Below are 19,910 nucleotides of genomic sequence, written 5' to 3' on the forward strand. Positions count from 1 at the left end.
CTAAAAAATATGTGGAACTCTTACAGCTGCAGTCTAATCCCTCTATCCCTATCCCTCTATATAGCACACTCCCAGTTTTTCTGTGACTTGTGCTGAATTCTCCCTCTCACAGCTCCTCTTTCTCAATATAGCTTTGCAGAAGTGAATACAGTCTTCATACAGTCTACAGGTATTTCTAATGCAAAGAGATCACCCATTGTCCAATATAAACAAAAGAAAACTCTGACCACAGAAAGGCACTGATAAAGGCTGTACTTATTTGTCTCCAAAATAAGGGCAAGAACCTGATGCATGACAGTCAACCTCATCTTGGTCAAAATAAAGGTTATTGAGAAGTGCCAACACAGGTTTACAAAGTACAAAATGCACTTACTAAGTTTTCATGAGGAAACAGGTGGGTTTGGGGGTGAAGGTTACTAACACACATAATTTACTTCGACTCTAATAAGGCTTCCAATTCCACTGTCCACGGCAGCCCCTGTACCAAGCTGGATAAGTACCAACTCCAGGGTGTCTGAAAATCTGTCTAGACAGCCACACTTGAGGTTGCGTCAATGGTTCAAAAATCTAACTGGAAGGCCAGGAGACAACACTGGGCTAGCACAGTTTACCATCTTCACCAATGACCTGAAAGCAAAGGTAGAATGCACTGACATCAAGGCTGCAGCTGACATGAGCCCTGGAGGCCAGGAAGTGGTTGGCAGTGTTAGAAAACAGAGGTGCTATTCAGAGTGTCCTCAACATGCTAGAGGACTGAGCTGAGGAATCTCAGAACACAGGGCAATTGTGAAGTCCTGCATGTGGCACAGAGTAACACATCCAACACATCAGATTTGAGACTAATGAGTCAGGAAAGCTGTGGGGCTCAAGAAACTGAAGAGTCACAGTAGGGTCTTGTGGTGACGAAGGTTAATCACATTACGGGATGCTGCACTGGGTCTGTCTGGGAAAAATTAACTCTCTTCACAGCAGTCCTTATGGTGCTGCACTTCAGGTTTGTAGCTAAACCAGTGCTGGTAACACTCGTCAGTACGAGCAAGTGATGGTTCTCTTATAGCTGAAAAATGCATCAAGGCATTTCCTCTTTTCCATCATGTCCCCAGCCCAGTGAGTAGGCTGGGTGTGGACAAGACCTTGAGAGGGGAGACAGCCAGGACAGCTGACCTAAGTCAACCAAAAGGATATTCAACACAACATGATACCATGTTCAGCAGTAAAAACTCAGGGAAGGGAGGAAGAGGGGTAGTCACTCGCTATTACAGTGTTTGTCTGAACATTTTTTTTTATAACATTTGGAAGTGTGGTTATAGTGAAGGGTCTGAGACGTAATTCATACAAGGAGAAGCTGAGGGAACTGGAGTTTTTTAGCCTGGAGAACAGGAGGCTCAGGGGAAACCTAAATACTCTCTACAAGTACCTTAAAGGAGGATTTAGCCAGGTGGGGTCAGTCTCTTCTCACAGGTAATAAGTGATAGGGCAATAGTAAATGGTCTCAGGTTGCACCAGGAGAGGTTAAGACTGGCTATTAGAAAAAAATGTCTTTATCAAAGGAATTGTCAAGCACTGAAACAGGCTGCCCAGGGAAGTGCTGGAGTCACCATACCTGGAGGTATTTAAAAACTCTAGCTCTGGAATGTGGGGACATGGTTTGGTGGTGGGCTTGGCAGTGCTGGGTTAATGGTTGTACACAATGACATTGTAAGCTTTTTCCAAACTAAACGATTCTGTGATTCTTTCCACACAGCCATTATGCATGCCAAGGCCCTGCTTTCCAGGAAGTGGCCAAACACCTGCCTCCCAGTGAGAAGGAAGGAATTAATTCTGCCCTTTGCTCTGCTAGTGTGTGCAAGCCGTGGTTTTCCCTATTAAAACATCATTATCTTGATCCATGTATCTTCTTGCCTTCCTTCTATTTTTTCCGTATCCCAAGGGAAAGGAGAGTGATCACACAGATGTGTGGGTGTTTTGGGTTGACCCTGACCACTGCTGCAGTGGCAACATCCCCAGCAGTCAGCATGTATACAATTCTCCCCCTCAGCACCCAGTAAATGAGATAGACCAAAAACAATTGAAGGTCTCTTAGATGTTTAGAGGGCACATGACATTCAAGGAAAAGCTACAAGGAACTGGGCATTTTAATCCTAGAAAGACTGGTGTGGGGAGAAGGTTGGATATCTGTAAATTTCTGTTCTTGCCATAACACTCACTTAAGACAACTTAAAGCAGAAGTAAACTTGTCAGACCTATACAACAAAGAGATGTGAGGCAATCAAGAACCTCTAGCACAGCCAATTACAGAGAGATAGGGGAAGCAGGTGCAGGGAACCTATTCCATGGAAGACGCTGTAGTGTGTGTAGAGGAAGTAAAAACTCAGCCTTGGAGATCTTCAAGATTCAACTGGACAAGGCTCTGAGCAACCTTTATCTATTTTGATGTTAGCCTGGCTTTGAGCCAAGGCCTAAACTAGATGACCTCTAAGAAGTTTCTTCCAACTTAAGTATTTCATTTCTGTAGAACAGAGCATTTCTATACTTAAATACTATAAAGTGATCCTTTTAGGATATTCCTCTTATTAAACCAAATACTTCAGGACAGGCTCAGCCCAATTTAAGACTGGCTGTCAATGGTTGGTCCATCTTCTCCCCAGCACTACTACTGATGTGGTTACACCTTTCTTCCTCCAACACCACAGCATGAGTGCTGGCACTGACAGGACACAATGAGCTCAGAGGAACAGAGCTAAGGAATAGAGCAGGCCTGTCAGCATCAATCTACATTGCTTAATGCCATTTTTAGCTCATGTCAAAGCAAAATACTTAGTTTTTTATAAACTTGCAAGTTTCTTTATAGAGCAGCAATAGTTCCTAAGAATCTGAGTGGCCATGGAAGTACATTAATATAAACAGAAATCAGACACCAGTACAAAAGTCAGTTGTTATTTAGACACCTGAAGCATTTATAACCAAATAATCTCAAAATAGCTAATTATGCACTTAAACACTAATAGGTGACAAAAGTTTTAAGATTAGCTTTATTAATGAAATTACTACAATATGCTTTGGATTAATATTTTTACTCAAATAATTTGAAGATGTTATATTCCCTGCATTCAACAGCAATTTTGGAGATATTAAGAAATATACTACAGCATTTAATTCACATAACCTCATAAAATGTTCTATTAAAAATTTATCACATTTGACTAACCAAGAATGTCAGTGTCAGGGCTAGTTACAGTTTAAAAATTTAATTATTTTTGTCATATACTCTGTACTCCATTTTTTCAGTCAGATATGCATGTTTCTCTATGGTGCTAGAATTCACACGTACCAGATACCTACAATTATCATAAAAGCATTCTCAGAAACAACCACAAACACCCGTAATACACATAAAGAATAATCAAGTCATTTATTACAGAGTACCTAACATCAGCACTGAGGTCCTGGAAGGTGCATTCCCCTATGTTATTTAATGGAAAACAGAAATGGTTGTGTTTGGTTTGGGTTTTTCCTTTAACTGCACACTGAAACGACTGCAGCATTCCTAATAATCTTCGCAAAGCAGACAGGAAAATTTCACCTTACTCATTGAACCATACTGAAAGGAAATTCATTATTTTTGCACACCTGAATGCAGAACTCTGCCAGCCTTTCTGACAGATATGCTTAGTAAAATTCCCTCCTTTATCTCAGCATAAATAAGTTGTCCAAACAACAAAATGAGAACTAACTCTGGTTTAGAAAGTTTTAGACAGAAGCAAGCAGTATTAAATATTACATGTGACAGCTGTGTATAAAATGTCAGAGCTAGCTATACTGTCACAACCAAACACTACCTAAGTTTAGACAGACTTGATTGAATAATCCTCAAACATCTAGTAAATTTATTGCTTGCTATTTAAGTGTGATACTTGATTTTAAATCACTACTGTCAATAATTTGAACAGTCTTACTGGCTCTGTTACTATTTATTTAAAACAAAAATATTATTTAAGATACATGACAGCTCTGCTTAGACTAGAAGAACAGCAGCATGTTATTACTGAATTTAAGAGAGTAATGGGCATATTTTGTGTGCTTACTTTCGAATGGAAATTTAAGTTAACTGTTAGGTCATTACATTAATGGAAGTTTTAACAACTGACTAGTCCTTTCTTCCTCTTGCACACTTTGTGTCTTTCATGTGCTCCTCAAAAAGAGGGCAACACAATCTACAAAAATCTAATTTAAAGAATTTTAAAACTTTTGCTCACATAGTTGACTCATGTCACATGTAAGACTCAACTATGAGTTGAGTTATTCAAGTAATAACTTGAATTAAATCTAATACTCTTCTTGCACCTGCTTGCCAGAAAGCAGGAAGATCCTTATGCTTCATTATGCAGACTGCCAAAGTATGGGAGCAAAGCACATCCAACCTAAATTTCACATTATCCCCATAGATTCTACTATAATCTGAAGGATCTTCTACATCAAAGTTTAATACTCAGGCTCTACCTTCCCATGTCATTGTTTCCCAGCTAATATTGTGCTATCAAGAGCAGTATTTACCTGGATCCAGCATGAATTCCCACAGCACTCCATGAATTCAGAGCCAGCACATAAACCCAGGCCTGTGACCAACCCTACTGCACCACCCGCAGCACGGTGAAGCTGACACTCAGCTAAAGAAGAGGGACTAAGCTCGTATTATGATTTTTCTTTCAAGGCCAGCTCTCTACTTTGGAAACAGAAAAAAATCAAAGCATCTTCATGTTCAAAAAAACCCCCCAAATAATAAAAAACCCACTTAACAGATCAGTCTCATTGAATCTTCCCCTTGAAGGAACCAAGACAAGCAGAGCTCAAATAAATTTAAGAAACAGCTAAAGTAATATTTGATTCTCCAAGCTGTGAATTGGTCAATTCCAAAAAATAAATTTTAAAAACAATGAAAAAGACTGGGTTGGACTCAATCTCAAGGTTCTTTTCCAACCTAAACGATTTTATCACCCTATGAGTTATTCCTATGAAATTGTAGCAAACACCATCTTAAATTGAATATTCTTTCAAATGGAGTAAATCTGTGTTTAAAATGAATTGAAGCATTTAATAATTTAATTAAAATTAACAGGTAAGCAAAAATGTTACTTTAAACTACTTAGAATGTCTCATGACTTATTATCCCACACACTGCCTACATAGGAAGCATTCCAGAACTACTAATTCCTGGAACAAATGTTTTATGCACCCGTGTACCACAAGGAAGGGCCGAGATCTTAACAGTAACATTTCTAACTTGTGACACATTTGCTAACTGGTTACTGCAGAAACCAATCAAATACCAAAGTAAAAAGCAAGGCAAACTTCAAGTTCACAGTATCCCTCTTTGGAGAAAATCAACTCTCAAGTACAACTATTTCTAATAGAATAAATATACTCCTCGTGATACTAACATAGAAAAAAATGCAGACTAAATTGAAATAACTTAAGCATTAGATAAAAAAACTAAAGAGAAAAATTGGGCTGGCTTTGAAATAACACCAAATAAGTCAGACTAAGGAACAGAACCCACAAATACTTTAAAACTTTCAACAGGTATTTGCCAGCTTTTCAGCCTGTAGAATAGGACACTTAGACCAGACTGACCTAAGCATAAAGACACATATGAAATTTAAACTAATACACGGACCTGTACATTTTTGGATTCAGGTACTGTAGAGTTCTGACTCCACAACTTTCCTATCCAATTCTGTCAGACACTTGAACCTCACAGCAGAAAGCACAAGCTGAATTGGGCCTGTTTCCCAGCTGCCACTGGTCACAGCACAAGCTAAATACCCTGTGATTTCTACTCCTTCTGCTATGGGGTCAGTAATCTCTTACAAAATCACATGGCTTTGTAGTTTGGAAGTATAATCTCTTAAAACTTATCACTTCATGACACATCATCAGACATGAGATGAAAATTAGAATGCAAGCTGCTAATCAGCATTACTATACTCAAAATACATCAATGCTAGTACAAGAAACCCACAGTGGAAACTTTGCTACAACACTCTGGACAGGTTGAACACCAAATGAAACATTCTCTGAAACTCAGGCAGAGCAGAATGGGTTTTCTTATTTTGCTCCCTCCCCCATTTTGAAGTCACCCAACAGTAACAACTACCTACAGCATTTATTCTGGGGCAGCTACCAGCCCTTGCAGTTTATGTCCCTCTTCCCCTTCCCAACTGTTTTCATACAGTCAACCAAAGGTAAATATTATTTCTAAGGTGGCATTAGCCTTGGAATTTCCACAGCTACTGGAATTTGAATGTTTCAGTGAATTAAGAATCTGTATGATTAGTATCTGCCAGAAAATATTTCAGTAAATTTGCCATGCAGTAATAGTGTGAATTCCAGATTATGTCACTGATTTAAACCAGAGAAGTGATAGATTCTAAAATTATGGCATCAACTCAAATAAAAGAACTGAGATAATTCTCAAGGTTTCAGTAGCTGCATGCTTAGTCCTAAAGAAGCAATACCATATATACCCATACGCCACTGTCACTTTCATTAATTTCCTAAGAAATCAAAAATTACAACTAATTATTTCTTTCCTAGGTCTTCATATTGCTCTTATTATATGTTTGAAATCAACTGTGTACCATAAAATAGTCAATCTACTATACATAAAACAATTTAAGAAAACTGCTAAGATAAAATTCAACTCAAGAAGCCATCAAGTATACACTCATGGTAGCATCCTGTATGTTTATTCAGGTCTAGATATCTAATAGACTGCTCCAAGTTTCTTAAATGGTATTTAGACCGTTACTAGAGCAAACACAGCAAGTGATAAAGACAGTGTTAATTAGTTTACTATTGAAACAACAAGGAGAAAATATGGGTTTATGTTCAACATAACCTCTGGAACCCAATGAATTCTAAAAATAAATCTTCTGGGGAAACGAGAAGGGCACAGACTCCATTTTGCAAACCTTAAGGTAATTTCTATTCACATCTTTAGAAGTATGAATTGAGTTTTGAGCTACTTGTAATCTTCAATTAGTGCTTCATATCTTTTTATGACAAAGTGTTATGAAGTGTTCTTTTTGCTTAGAATTCCATCATGTGATAAGGAGACATCTAGCAGAAATTATGTGCAATTTTATGTACCATACAAAATTAAATGCATGCAGCTTCTGCATACAAATTCTACCTAGCTCTTCAAACACATTTCTATATTCCTCAGCTGTTTTAAATTACTAGCTCCTGATACTGCTACCTGGTAGGAACCCTTTTATCATTATGTGCATCACTTAACATCATAAGTGTACTGGGGAGTCATCTCAATCGAAAGGAGAGCACCAGTACAATGCCAAGTGTCATATTTCCAAAATTTTGTAAAACATTCAAAAGGAAATGTGGCACCTTGGAATTGAAACTACTTTAAAAATGTGTATCTGTTCAGAATGTACAGGAGATCTCTTAAACACCAGTATCATTGCCTCAGACAGGGACAGTACCATTGTAGTTTTTCCTTCAATTAAGACATAGCTTCCTTTGTGTGAAGTGCCAAACCCAGCAGGACCACGACAAGCTGAGAATCAAGGACTTGGAAATAAACCTCTCACTTATGCCAGAAATTAAACACAGGTGCTAATGCACCTTTGGAGATGAAAACCACTTGGTAATGATGCTTGCTGCCCAACAGGTACATGGAACATCACCAACAGATAAACATTTGTGGCTTCAGGTTTATCTAAAATGTCAGTACTGACACCAGCTTGGTAAGATTTGCAGTTGGCTACTTAAATGTATCAAAGGCCAGCATCCACACTACTCTCATCTAAAATACTTGGAAACCTCTTCAAAACTTGTAGTATTTTGAATGGAACTTCAATATAGCAAATAACTATCTGCTCTACAAAACTGAAGTAAGATTTAAATTTGCTACTTAAAAAAAAAAATCAAGTGGCTTTCTTCTTCCATACAAAGCAGTATGCTCAGAAACAATTACTACATAATTTTTAAAATCATGTTATGAAAGAACGTGATTAAAGACCTTCTTGAACATGAGTTTCAGTGTTTGTGGTATGTGAGCCCCATTAGGAGATAAATGTTGACTGCTCCAACAGAAAGAACTTGACTCTTACAATGTCTATCAAGAGAGTTACCATCAATTTCTGTCAACAGAGTACAGCATGCCTCACCCAGACTTTCAAATATATATCTAATAAACCTTCCAAAAACCCACAGTGCCTTGACATTGCTCTTCATAGTGTGGTTAGCCTTCATGGCTTTTTACAGTGCACCATGCTATAAATACAGTGTGCAAAGATGGCAGGTTCAGAGATACCAAAGCAAACTTACATTAATCATAACCAAAAACGTTTTATAAAAAATTCTCCTCTGCAACAAAGGCATACTTTATGGAGGCTGTTCTGGCAGAGAGATACAACAAAACAACTTGGAATAACAACGTATTTTCATTGCAGGCCCCATTTCCAATTCAGAACAACACTACTGTTGTTTTATCTACAATTTTGACAGAACCTACTGTCCCAGCTACTGCCTATAACTATGTAACTGTGCAGAGTTGGGGCAGTCAGAAAACTGTGTGTGCATTTCTAGCAAACCAAGAAAAACACCTCTCACATAAATCTCAACTCATTTTATTCAAAGCTCTACTTGTTACATAACACCAAAGCATTCGTTGCAAATATGATAAATGAGTACCGTCAAAGTTCATACCAGGGAAAATTCAATTACACTAAAAGCTGTCCTATTATTGTAGAAACAAAGCAATAAACTTCAGTTCATGTAAATTTTCAGTATTCATCCACACCTAACTTAAGAGTTTTTCATCCTGTAGAGCTCAAGGACTAAGATCTACAAAACTAAGGAGAATAAGCATATTGATAAGTTGACCTAAATTCACTTCAATGTCACCAACTCCATCCACCACAACTTGGATGGACTTTAAGTGACAGATTAAAATGTAAAAAGATCCTAGATATCAGTGAACAGTTTCTTTTAAATACATTTTCATAACTCCTATTTGTATCTGAAGCAAGAATGAAAATTCATGACCACAGTCCACCTTATTTTTTGTCACATGCATTTTGCAGACAAAACTGCCCTGAAGTAGGGTAAGCAGTACTTAAAAAACACAGCTTTTTTTGAGTTTTGTTGTTGTTTAAACAGAATTTGTATTTAACTGGTCTCATATTAAACTGAGACAGCTTTGAAGTACATAAAAATTTCAACCCCATCCAAGACACCCAATAATCCCAGAAGCAAGGAGTAAGACAGACATCTCCAGAAATAGGTGTTAGGTATGTTCAAACAGGTATGTAATCAAAGGCTGATCTAACCTAAACTCAAATGCTGCTATGTACCAGAACAGCAGATACAGAAAATAATATAAATAGACCCTCATCTAGGAACTGGATGACAGCTTTTGCTAGCTAACACTGCAGCCCTAAAGCATATTAGAACGGATCCATGTCAATGATTTAAGAGCTTTATGCTTAAGCATTTATATGCCTTACAAAGAATATAACGGTTTGGCCAGGAGTTTACCAGATTTAAGGATCTGGATACAGCTGAGAAATCCACTTTCAAAATGCTTCAAGAGATATTTAATGCATCAAGAATACAGTCAGCACTTCAATGAGACTTCACGACTTATTTTCAGTCCAGCAACGTATAAAACATGAAATCAACAAGATTCAAAATAACACTTCTTTAAATAAAATCTATAAATACTCAAAACAATTGTCTGGTTTACTCCCAATTTGTTTATTGCAAGACCCTTATCTCCAGTAACAGCAAGTTTCAAAACTGCATTCCAATACTGCAGTCACACTGTATTCTCTGTATTCTATTATAATATTACTACAACTTTACTGTTGCCTCCATTCCCTTCTCTGCTGTTTGGACACTGGGCTGGCAGCTGTACTTCTTGCCCACTACCATCTCACATTCTTCACCAAGAAGTGCTAGGTAGAAGAGGATTCTTCCTAGTCAAGCCTACAACCTACAACACAGAAGAGCATAAAGAAACACAGATCTGATGCTCCCTGGATTTGGAACGAAAAGAAACTCCTACCTCTAACTGGCAATCAGCACATTCCTTAACATGGGCTGTCTCTATCTCCTATTGTAGCAAAGAAGTCTTAAAAAAGTGGGTTTTGAATAGAGTTTAACATGTCTACCAAGTGGACCTTGCAGGTCCTGCAAATTTCACATTATTCCTAATCCAATTATACAGTGAACTGTGACACAGAAATTGAAAGCATCCTATTCTGCATCCATTTTCCCCTCCACTGCTACTCTGCATTTCCAACACTCTATCTAGACCCAGCACATCCCTGGGCTTCTCATTATGCTTTTAGTCAGGTCCTCATCAGACCATTATGAAATACCAGTTGAATTGACCATTCTAGCAGCAAACTAAGTCTAATCAGGACAGCCAGTTTGACTACTCAACTAGCAAAAAAACCAAACTAAAACAAAACCAAACAATTAAACATTTAAAAGCGACAGGAAGAGGGCAAAGCTATTCAGCCAGATGCTGCAAGAGCACTTTCATCTTTAGCAAGACAAAGCTTCTATAACAGCTCTGCTGCTTGTAAGGCAACATCCACTGCTTATTTCCAGCATTCCAGTACAGATTTAGACAGTAGGCAAGAACCTCTTTAATTTTATTGGAAACTATTAAAAACCCCAGAGATTCAGAATGTCCTTACAACAGTGACCAAAAAAAACTTGTAACATGATTCAAACAACTACAACAGCTTTGTCCATGTAAAAAACCCAAAGTCGCATGCAAAAAATTATTTTATTAACTTTGCAAAAGGAAGATGGGATTACAGGTAGCCATGTGATTGCAACAGTACTTTCAGTTCAAGAAACAGTTCATGTTAAATTCTAGACTATTAATTATAAACCCACTTCACAGTTTCAACAGGAATTTTCATTACAGTACATCGATTACTTCTATAAAAACAATCTGCTTAGAGCAATGATGGTAAAGACTTCCTGTCCATTCTGGTTGCCCAGATATTATATTTCACTAAAGATTTATCAGGTACCTTTGCTAAGTATATTGCTCACTACAAAGGCAACACTACATTTCTAATTAGAATATTTGAAAAAGTAACGAGGTCCGGTCCATTTCAGAAGTTGAAGGACAGTATATATGAATGGTGTTGACTCCTTTAAATAAGATGCTTCACAAAAACAATTTTCTAATTTCAGTATCAATTTTACAGGGACATACACTATTGAAGTTTACATTGATTGGTAAATATAAACACTGAGTACCCATGTAAGCATACACCTGTAAGTCAACACAGCAACTTGATTATCAGGTTGTTACCGAAACATACCAAAGGTGATCTTATTTAAAGTATCAATGACCCTTCAATTACCAAAGCCAGAAAATCACTTTACTTGCTTATCACATATTTAACAAGTCTCTTATTAAATAATTGGTTCTTAACTGCTTTATGTCAATTAGCCCCATAGCTGAGATCCTGAAAGAATTATAACAAAAGTAATATTAAAAAATAATACAGAAATATATTTCAAAGGAAGGGGTAGTCAGCAATTGAACCAAAATGAAATCAAGTCAAAAATCTAACCTCTACAGGTCACTTTCAAATCAAGGACTGGTGCAGATGGGTATCTGTGACTGCAGGTGATACTTTAAGCTATAGATAATTCCAGAGACCTTGAAACTGTCTCCACAGCTCTAAGGGCAAAGCCGTAACGATGGGAAGCATCTTCCAAATCCCCAACTCTAATACTTCTTACACCTGCACTGTAAAAGGACTAGAAGCAGTCACAAATATGGGCAATTAGTCTACAAAATCACTCCTTTACTTTCCATCCTTGCCAAGAAATCTTATTTGGTCTTGTCTGCTCCTACTTAATGCTCAAGGAGAACAAAATATTTAGCATTAAGAAGAGTTCAGATCTCTTATTGCAGAAGCATACAGTCCTGGTACACAAGTGTCCCAGCAAAACCAGTTTATTTTTGTCCTAATAGTCTAATTTCAAAATCTCAGTTATCCTTCCACTCAGAAATGTACTAAGTTAAGCAACTTAAAAAAAACTGGACTTCTAAGAGTGAAAAGTTTTGAGTGAGAAAAATCCAAAGTTCTGGTTTTTCCAACTATTTTATATACCTTAGCAACTTCAATACTTGGTGGATACATAATCTCTCAGGTAAAGCCAACCGAGTTCCATTTACAGAATGGAATGGAATGCCTGAGGTAACAGTAGGGCATTGAGCAAACAAGGGGAAGAAACAGAACAGCAAACCTAGGTAAAAGCTGGACAATGACTATGATTCAGAATCAGAAGTTTATATTAATACAGGTTCTCCTATACACATCTTGGGGAAAAAAAACATGCAAATTTTTAATAGCTACTTATCAAGTCAGTTAAGATCTTTATTTCAGTGTTTCGATGGCAAAAAAACCCCTCACCCTCACACTTAAGAGAACATCTTAAATAACTATTTTCTACATCCAGTTTTGCTGTACCACAACATTTGCCAGATAGCATGTTACAGGAAACACTGCAGACATCCATCAGCTAGACAGCAAAACTGACTTCAGAGTCTGATGCCCTCTGAGCCAGACTCATGGCTTGGTTTCAAATTATTTAGCCAGACTTTCGGATATGCTGGCTACTCAATTATTCCTTCTCAGAGGACCAAAACAACTAAAGGGTAAAATGTGGCAGCAAAAGAACAACCCACTTTGGCAATATGAGTATATAAATCACTACAGCCTAACTACAGCACAAAACCCCAAGTTCAAGTTGTGCCAACACAACCATGCAGGGAGCTGCACTATGAAGTCTAGTTCTGATGTGAGTTAGAAATAACTTCACAAAAGGAGGCTAGCTGAAATCCACAACAACTTTGGTAATATAACACATAGAAGAAAATAAACTGTCATATATAACAATGATGATACAATAAACTGTGCTGTAGAAGAAAGTAAAACACTAATTACATCATAGTTTATTACAAAATGTATGAGTGGTGTTGGGGTACCACTGCTGCTGGGAGTGGACAGCTTATCAGTAAGTACCTTATTAGGGCCTCCAATTCAGAAAGAACACAGCAACAGCTTTACACTGTTTTTGAAGGGAAAGTTGAAGAAAAAAAAAAAAAAACATTTCTCAAGCAGAAAATGTTTTCTAACTCTTAAAATATTAAAAAAAATCCTTAATACCTGGTATAATGCAACTAATTTTTATATATACATAACTAGACTTTTTAATCAAGATTTTATAAAAGCAAGTGATTTTATTAAAGTCACTGCTACTGGTACCACAAGATAGCACACAATGCATAGTTTCTCTTTAACCCTTTCTAAAACAATTGGTACTGAAGTAAATTTTGTCTTAAGAATGCTAAAGAACTAAAATCATTATATAATCATATATAGTGATTTTATAAATTAACTTCCAGAAAGAAGAATTATTATAATGCAGTAGAAGACCTGAAATCACAATTTCAGGTCTTCTACTGCATTATAATAATTCTTCTTTCTGGAAGTTAATTTATAAATAAAAAGACAATTTGTATTGAAGCTACACACACATTAAAGACCGGTATTATGATGTTGTGAACTTTTACACCAACATTCAAATAGGTGGGGGCAACCATAAAAGAACTCACACTGCAGTACTACAAACACAACCATAACTAAATGGGTATGCTTTCTGCACATCCCTGAGTCTCCTCTCACAAAAGCAAGAGGATTATTACACTATGACAATCTAGTCACTCCACATAAGTAACATTCTCATTGGCAGAGTCCAACTGTACCATATTAAAATGCAAGAGAGCTCCTAGTTCAGAACTCCTGCTAAGTCTAAGGAGACAGGCAGGAACGGGGGGCAGGGGTGTTCACACTAACACAGACAAGCAAAAAACCAAACTCTAATATTAAACACTTTTTTATGTTATCAGAAATCTTTTAAATAAGAGGTGAACTTCGTAAGCATCTGTAGATAGTTGTCTCTGAAGGCATGACAGGAAATAGTTTGGTAGAAATGTTTCAGACTAGTCTGGCATAATTTATGAAGATAAGGTCAACAACTCTGAAATGTGCCACACTTGTTTGTGAGAAAAAGGCTTTTTTGAGAGCTCTCTTAAGTTCAGACTTCTAAAGTCTTTCTTATCTGCAAGCGTGGAGAAACAGAATATTCTGGAGGAAAGGCAAGAGAAGTAATGGTAAGCAGCATAAACGTATTTTTTTCAGTCCAATGTGCAACGGGGTCTGGAAGAAGCCAGGTACTGCCAAGCACTGTAAGGATGATGCTGCTGAAAAGATGAGTATGCAGCAGGAATCAGTTTGGCTGAGCAGACAGAAAGATGCAGGTCTGGAACAAAAGAAAAGCAGACAGAAAAAGATGCCTGAGATGTGAAGACCTAGAAAAACAATTAAATAGAATTGTTCTAGTTACCATCTTAAGGAACAGGAAGCTGCAATGGAAAAGATTAAATGCAGCACTGCCTGCTAAATGTCACTTATCTTTAAGAACATGACATGCACACATTCCAGTATGAATCACAGGGATCTATTCAGGAACAGAAAAGTGGCTCTGTTAGTCATGAGGACAAAGGTATCCACTGAACTTACATCCACAACTGAGAATATCCAAAAAGGAGACACACAATGACAGCTGTCAAATGCACGGCCTGTGACCTCCTGGATCCCAGGAGCCGCTCCTAAAGAATGTTTAGGACATACCTACTGCTTTTCATCCAAGATACGGAGAACATTAACACCAAATTTGCTATGCTAGGTGAAGGATGTGATAATTCAAAAGACAAAGTGCTAATCCTATACAGTCATGGTGCCAATTTGAATGTATTCATAAAACCTGATGAGTTTAACCTCATACCAGAGGGCATTCTACTAAATGAGGCACTGCCTGTTCTCCTGCAGCTGGCGTAAATTCAGTCTTATGTGCTCTAGCTAACGCAACAGAAATGTGCTTGGGGATGCACACCTGACCAGAATCACATGTCTATTAATGCAGCCCACAGACTGGTCACTCAGAATCACCACCTCCCAACATAAGCAGAATTACATTCATTTTGCAAGCTTCACTAGAATTTTTATTTGTTGAATATTAAAAGTTAAGACGAGGAACCATGGAAGAAAAAAACAACTTGGATCTACAACTTTCTCTGCCTGGAAGCCAGCCAAAATAAAAACTGCTTTTCAAAAATCTTACACTAAGTATATATCTGTTAAAAAAATAGAAAATACAAGAAAATATTATATTACTTCAGTTAGGATACAGAAGTTTAGTAACTGTCAATTTGCCACAAATAAACTGCTTAACAAAAAAGTATATACTTTTCTATGTTGAACTTTTAGTGTTGGCCAATATACTATACTGCACTCATGAAACTTAAGTTACACATTTGTTACACATTGATTGAAATAGTATTAAAGTAAATAAGCTTGTTTATGTAATGGTTTTAGAAGATAAAATCATCAAACCCCATGTATAAACAAGCATTCTCCATCTGGCTTACCAACTACAAGATCAAATTCAGCTTACTTCTAAGAACGATGGTTCTCAGAAATTTTCCAGGAAAGGCTTGCCTGCTGTTGGGATAGCACATCGAAGTGCACAGAATTACAAGATGAAAACAGCTATACATGGATAATGCTTAGAATCCAGTATTTTTGTTCCTAATACCTGCATTCCAAATTTTATGAAGTGATGAACCAACTTACAGATATGACAACTTAAGCAATCCAGTTCAACAGTATTTTGGGCAGATTAAATATATCTATTTATTTCTGGATAGGAAAACAAAACATATATCTAACATGGATCAGTGATATTGTTCCCAGTGATGGTTCAGGTACAGCAATGTCACATCTCTCTCAATTAAATCCCTGCAATTTCCTGTTTTAGAAAAAAAAATAGAAAATCATATGATGGAATAAATTAATTTCCAGTCCAGAAATCAAATTATTTTACAAACACATCTTCTCTCAATTGAGCATTATAGCTCAAGCTTCAGCAGGATTCTCTAATCACCATGCAAAAATAAAGTTTTTATATATGCTGGAATAAATCCAATTTAATGGGTCAAGTATAATAATAATAATAGGTGTACACCTACATGACCTTTTTCTACATAAACAAGGTGTTTCAGATGCCACTCACACATTGCATTTTCCTGGCAGCAGATCAAAATTTTTACTTTTCCTTTTATTTCAGTACCCTTTTCGCAGAACAAACCCTTAAATAGATGGAGGAGTACAACCAAGTAGATGATAAACTACGACGTGGGCTGCACAAGCAATTGGGAAAGTGAGTGGTGAGAAGAAAGTGATTCTAGTGGAAATAACTTTAAATACTTTTGCCACCAGATAAAGCATTCACATCACATTCAAGACACCTGACAGACTTGCAAGGAAGAGGAAGGGATAAAGCTTTCATTCCAAAACACGTGAAATGCATATATGCATCCATGGGTGTATGCACAAAACCTCATCCAGAGTTCACTAAACATTTAGGCAATCATTGTTTGAACAACCATCCCAGCACTGGTCCCAGGAGAAGCCAGGCTGCCAGCCTTCACACCTCTTTTTAGCAGGGGAGAGGGAAATGCTAACCCAAGAGAGCTGCTGCTCAGAACACCCTGAGAACCCACGCGTATTGGACCATTTGTTCCATGTCCTTAGATCTCATCAGTGCCCAGCAGAAAGGCTTCCCAGCCTTAGAAACAGAATTGATAAAATTTAAGCTCATAACATAGGACTTGGTACGTAAGAGCATTAAAATAGTGACAAAATCCATTCTTAAGTTTAAAGCGTCTTTAAACAGACGTCATCTGTATCCAAGAATTATGATGAAAAATAGGAAAACAAGTACCAAACTACAAGCACTACAACTTCCATACAGAACAGCAAAAAACTGAAAACTAATTTCAAATGCCTTGCCAGATGCCACAAAGTGTTACCTTGCCACTTTTTAAAAAGGCAGTAACATCCGCAGTACTGCTATTATCACATACAGGAAAACCTTTCCAAACAACAATATGAGGATTCCAAAGGTGTTCAGGACTAGGCACAGTACCAGCCCAAAACCTAACAGATTTAGGTTTCCACCAATAAGCTTCCACTTCCATTTCCTGGAGAACAATTCCAGCTTTTGTTTCTGGCTTATCTCAAATTAATTTTTAAATCTAGAAAATAATTTTAGGATCTTTGTTTTTCCCATTCTCGGTTTGTTTCATTTCTTCATCTACAATAAAATTTGCTCAGTCTTTTGTCCCTTTCTGGAGCCATCTTAGAATTTAGCAACGGAAAGTTATTTAAGTGGTCTGCTACGTTTGTAGTGAATGGAGCCCTACAGGAGAGCAAAATCAACGTCGAGGGGAGTGAGATATTGTGCGTCATTTAAAAAGTTTGCCTGAAACGTCACCTCTGAGAGGGAAGATGCAACTCAACAGCTATTTTAACTCACGATTAGATCCAGTCTGGCTTAGCTATACAGAATATACAGCGAAAATTCCTACAACATTAATTCAATGCAAATCTTGCAGCACTCAGCTGTCCCCAACCTACAGCAGCTTCAGCCCTGAACAAGTGTACTCCAATTAAAATTCTCACTTCCTTTTTTCTTGTAATTTTTAAAATAACCTTATCTTTACACACAAGCATATCTTAAAACACACAAAAAGGCAAGCTTCAAATACTTTTAGCAAAACTGAAGAACACACAAAGGCACGCTGTAAGTCATAGTATACATGTAGTAGCTCCATCAAGGTGGTATTTCCCGTTGTAAGATCCCAGAAACACAAGCAAGTTCCACAAATTTAAAGAAAAACAACAACGGTGCTTCGCCTTTTGTTCTTTTGACACTTTTCTACACTTTACTCTCGTAGCAACAGTTTAGGAGTTGTTCGAGTATACAAGAAACATTAAGAGCAAATATCCCCCCAATGTAATTTTTCCTTCCTTTCAACAGAAGAACAGAGAATCCAGGTCAAAAGTTTCAGGCGTTATCCCTTTCCTCTGGAAGTCAGGGCCCGGACAGCCCACGCCGCGCCGCTTCCCCGGGGCGCTGCCTCTAATCCTCCAAGCAGCCGAGGCGCCCACCTGCTCCAAGAGGCTGCAGTGCCTCCCGCGACCCCACAACTTCTGAGGGGCCCCGAGCACGTACCCGGGGTCCGAGGGCAGCACCGCCCCCCGCACAGCCCGGAGGGTTCCTATAAAACTATACCCCTCGGTAAGCGAGGGAGCTTCGGAGAGCGGCTGCCCCAAGAGGAGCCTCTCCTCACGGCATCCCTTACCTAAAAGGAGCAGCTTGACCTCCCTGGCCGCCTTCTCGCCGTCCTCCCGCAGGTTCCTGTCGATCATCTTGCTCCTCTCCACCGCCGCCTTGTCCTCGGCGCTCAGCGTGCAGCCCATCTTGGGAAGGGGCTGTTTGGCTCCGCCGGGAGAACTGAAGCAGGGAGCGGCGGGGCTCGGCGGCGGGGAGACGCTGAGGAGGGAGGGGGAGCAAGTGCTGCCCGCTCTCTCTTCTTCCCCCGCTCCCTCACCTGGGGCGCAGCGGCGTCGCGGATACCGCGCCCCGGGCTCGGCTCACGGCCAAGAGGGGAGGCAGAGAGCAGGAGGGGCGTGTGGAGGCTGGGCCGGGGGAGCGCGGAGCGAGAACAGCGGGGCTGCAGACGGGCGGACCGAGGCCTCGCACCGGGGCCGCCGCTCCCGCCGCCGGCCCTGAGGCTGCTGCGCGCGCGGCACCGCCCCCGCCCGCGCGTGCACGGCGGGAAGAGCGGCGGGCGCGGCCGCGCGTGCGCACGGCGGCGGCCAGGCGTTTTGGGGCGGGATGGGAGGAGCGGAACGCGAGCGGGGCTGGAAGTGGAGGCACAGCGGGAGCGGAACGCGAACGGGGCTGGAAGTGGTGGCACAGCGGGAGCGGAACGCGAACGGGGCTGGAAGGGGCGAGGCCCGTGACGCCCCCGCGCGCGAGCCCCGGGCACTTGCCGGGGAGGGGCTCGAATTTAAACCGCTCGCGCGCGGGAGGTTCCATTGCTTGGCGGGGCGGGGGAGCGCCGGGCTGGGCTGTGCCAATGGGGCACCTCGGGGGGGTATAGGAGCCGAGCTCATCGTCCCCTCCCGCCCTGTCCCGCTGTTCCCGCTGCCGGGATTCAGGGAATCACCTCGGGATACAACCCCTTTGGCGCTGGGTGTTGGCAGTCGGCCCGCGGGAGGGGCAGTAACCGGGCTGGCTCTTGCCTGGGCTGATCAGTCAGCAGTACTTTACCTCACGAACCCAAAGCCAAAGGAGCCGTCCCACCTCACGGCTCAAAGCTGCTCATGCCGCTCTCTTTTCTGATGGACCTTCATTCATCCATGTATATAGGTATTTGAATGGGAGAGGATGGAACAGGGCTGTTCCCGGTGGTACCAAGCAGCTGGACGAGAGGTAACGGGGAAATTGGAAACACATAGTTCTGCCTGAACATGAGAGAGATCTTCACTGAGCAGTGACCGAGCCCTGGAACAGGTTGCCCAGAGAGGCTGTGGAGCCTTCCCCACTGGAGATGCTCCAGAGCCGGTTGGATGCAATCCCATGGGCCATGTGCTCTGGGATGACCCTGCTGGAGCAGGGAGGTTGGAACAGATCCCCTGCTGTGGTCCCCTCCAATCTGACCCACTCTGATTCTCTGCCCTATCTCGGAGCCCAGGCATGGGTCTGTCTGCACATCTGTGACCTGTCAGAGGTTGTTTTATGACTTGTTTTGCTCTTTATTGGAAACGATGCAATGTTTACAAGTCTTTCCCCACCATGCACGTGTTGCGCTGTTTGGATTGCAAAAGATCCCGTTACCTGATAATAGGATCACAGAACAAATGGGGTTGGAGGGA

General features: G+C 39.9%; 1 protein-coding gene across 2 annotated transcripts in view; it reads right to left on the minus strand.

Annotated features, from left to right (window-relative positions):
• LOC121336317 (guanine nucleotide-binding protein G(i) subunit alpha-1) overlaps positions 1 to 18,791 on the minus strand; it is a 33,216-nt gene extending 14,425 nt beyond the window's left edge. For both annotated transcript variants that reach the window (XM_041405334.1, XM_041405333.1), the window contains exon 1: positions 18,332 to 18,791. In XM_041405334.1, coding sequence (XP_041261268.1) covers positions 18,332 to 18,449 — 118 coding nt within the window. In that variant the 5' untranslated portion in view covers positions 18,450 to 18,791. The remainder of the gene's footprint in view (positions 1 to 18,331) is intronic.
• Positions 18,792 to 19,910: the final 1,119 nt, after the last annotated feature.

The sequence above is a fragment of the Onychostruthus taczanowskii genome, unplaced genomic scaffold (genome assembly GCF_017590055.1).
Source record: "Onychostruthus taczanowskii isolate IOZ18803 unplaced genomic scaffold, ASM1759005v1 scaffold23, whole genome shotgun sequence".
Classification (NCBI taxonomy): Eukaryota; Metazoa; Chordata; class Aves; order Passeriformes; family Passeridae; genus Onychostruthus; species Onychostruthus taczanowskii.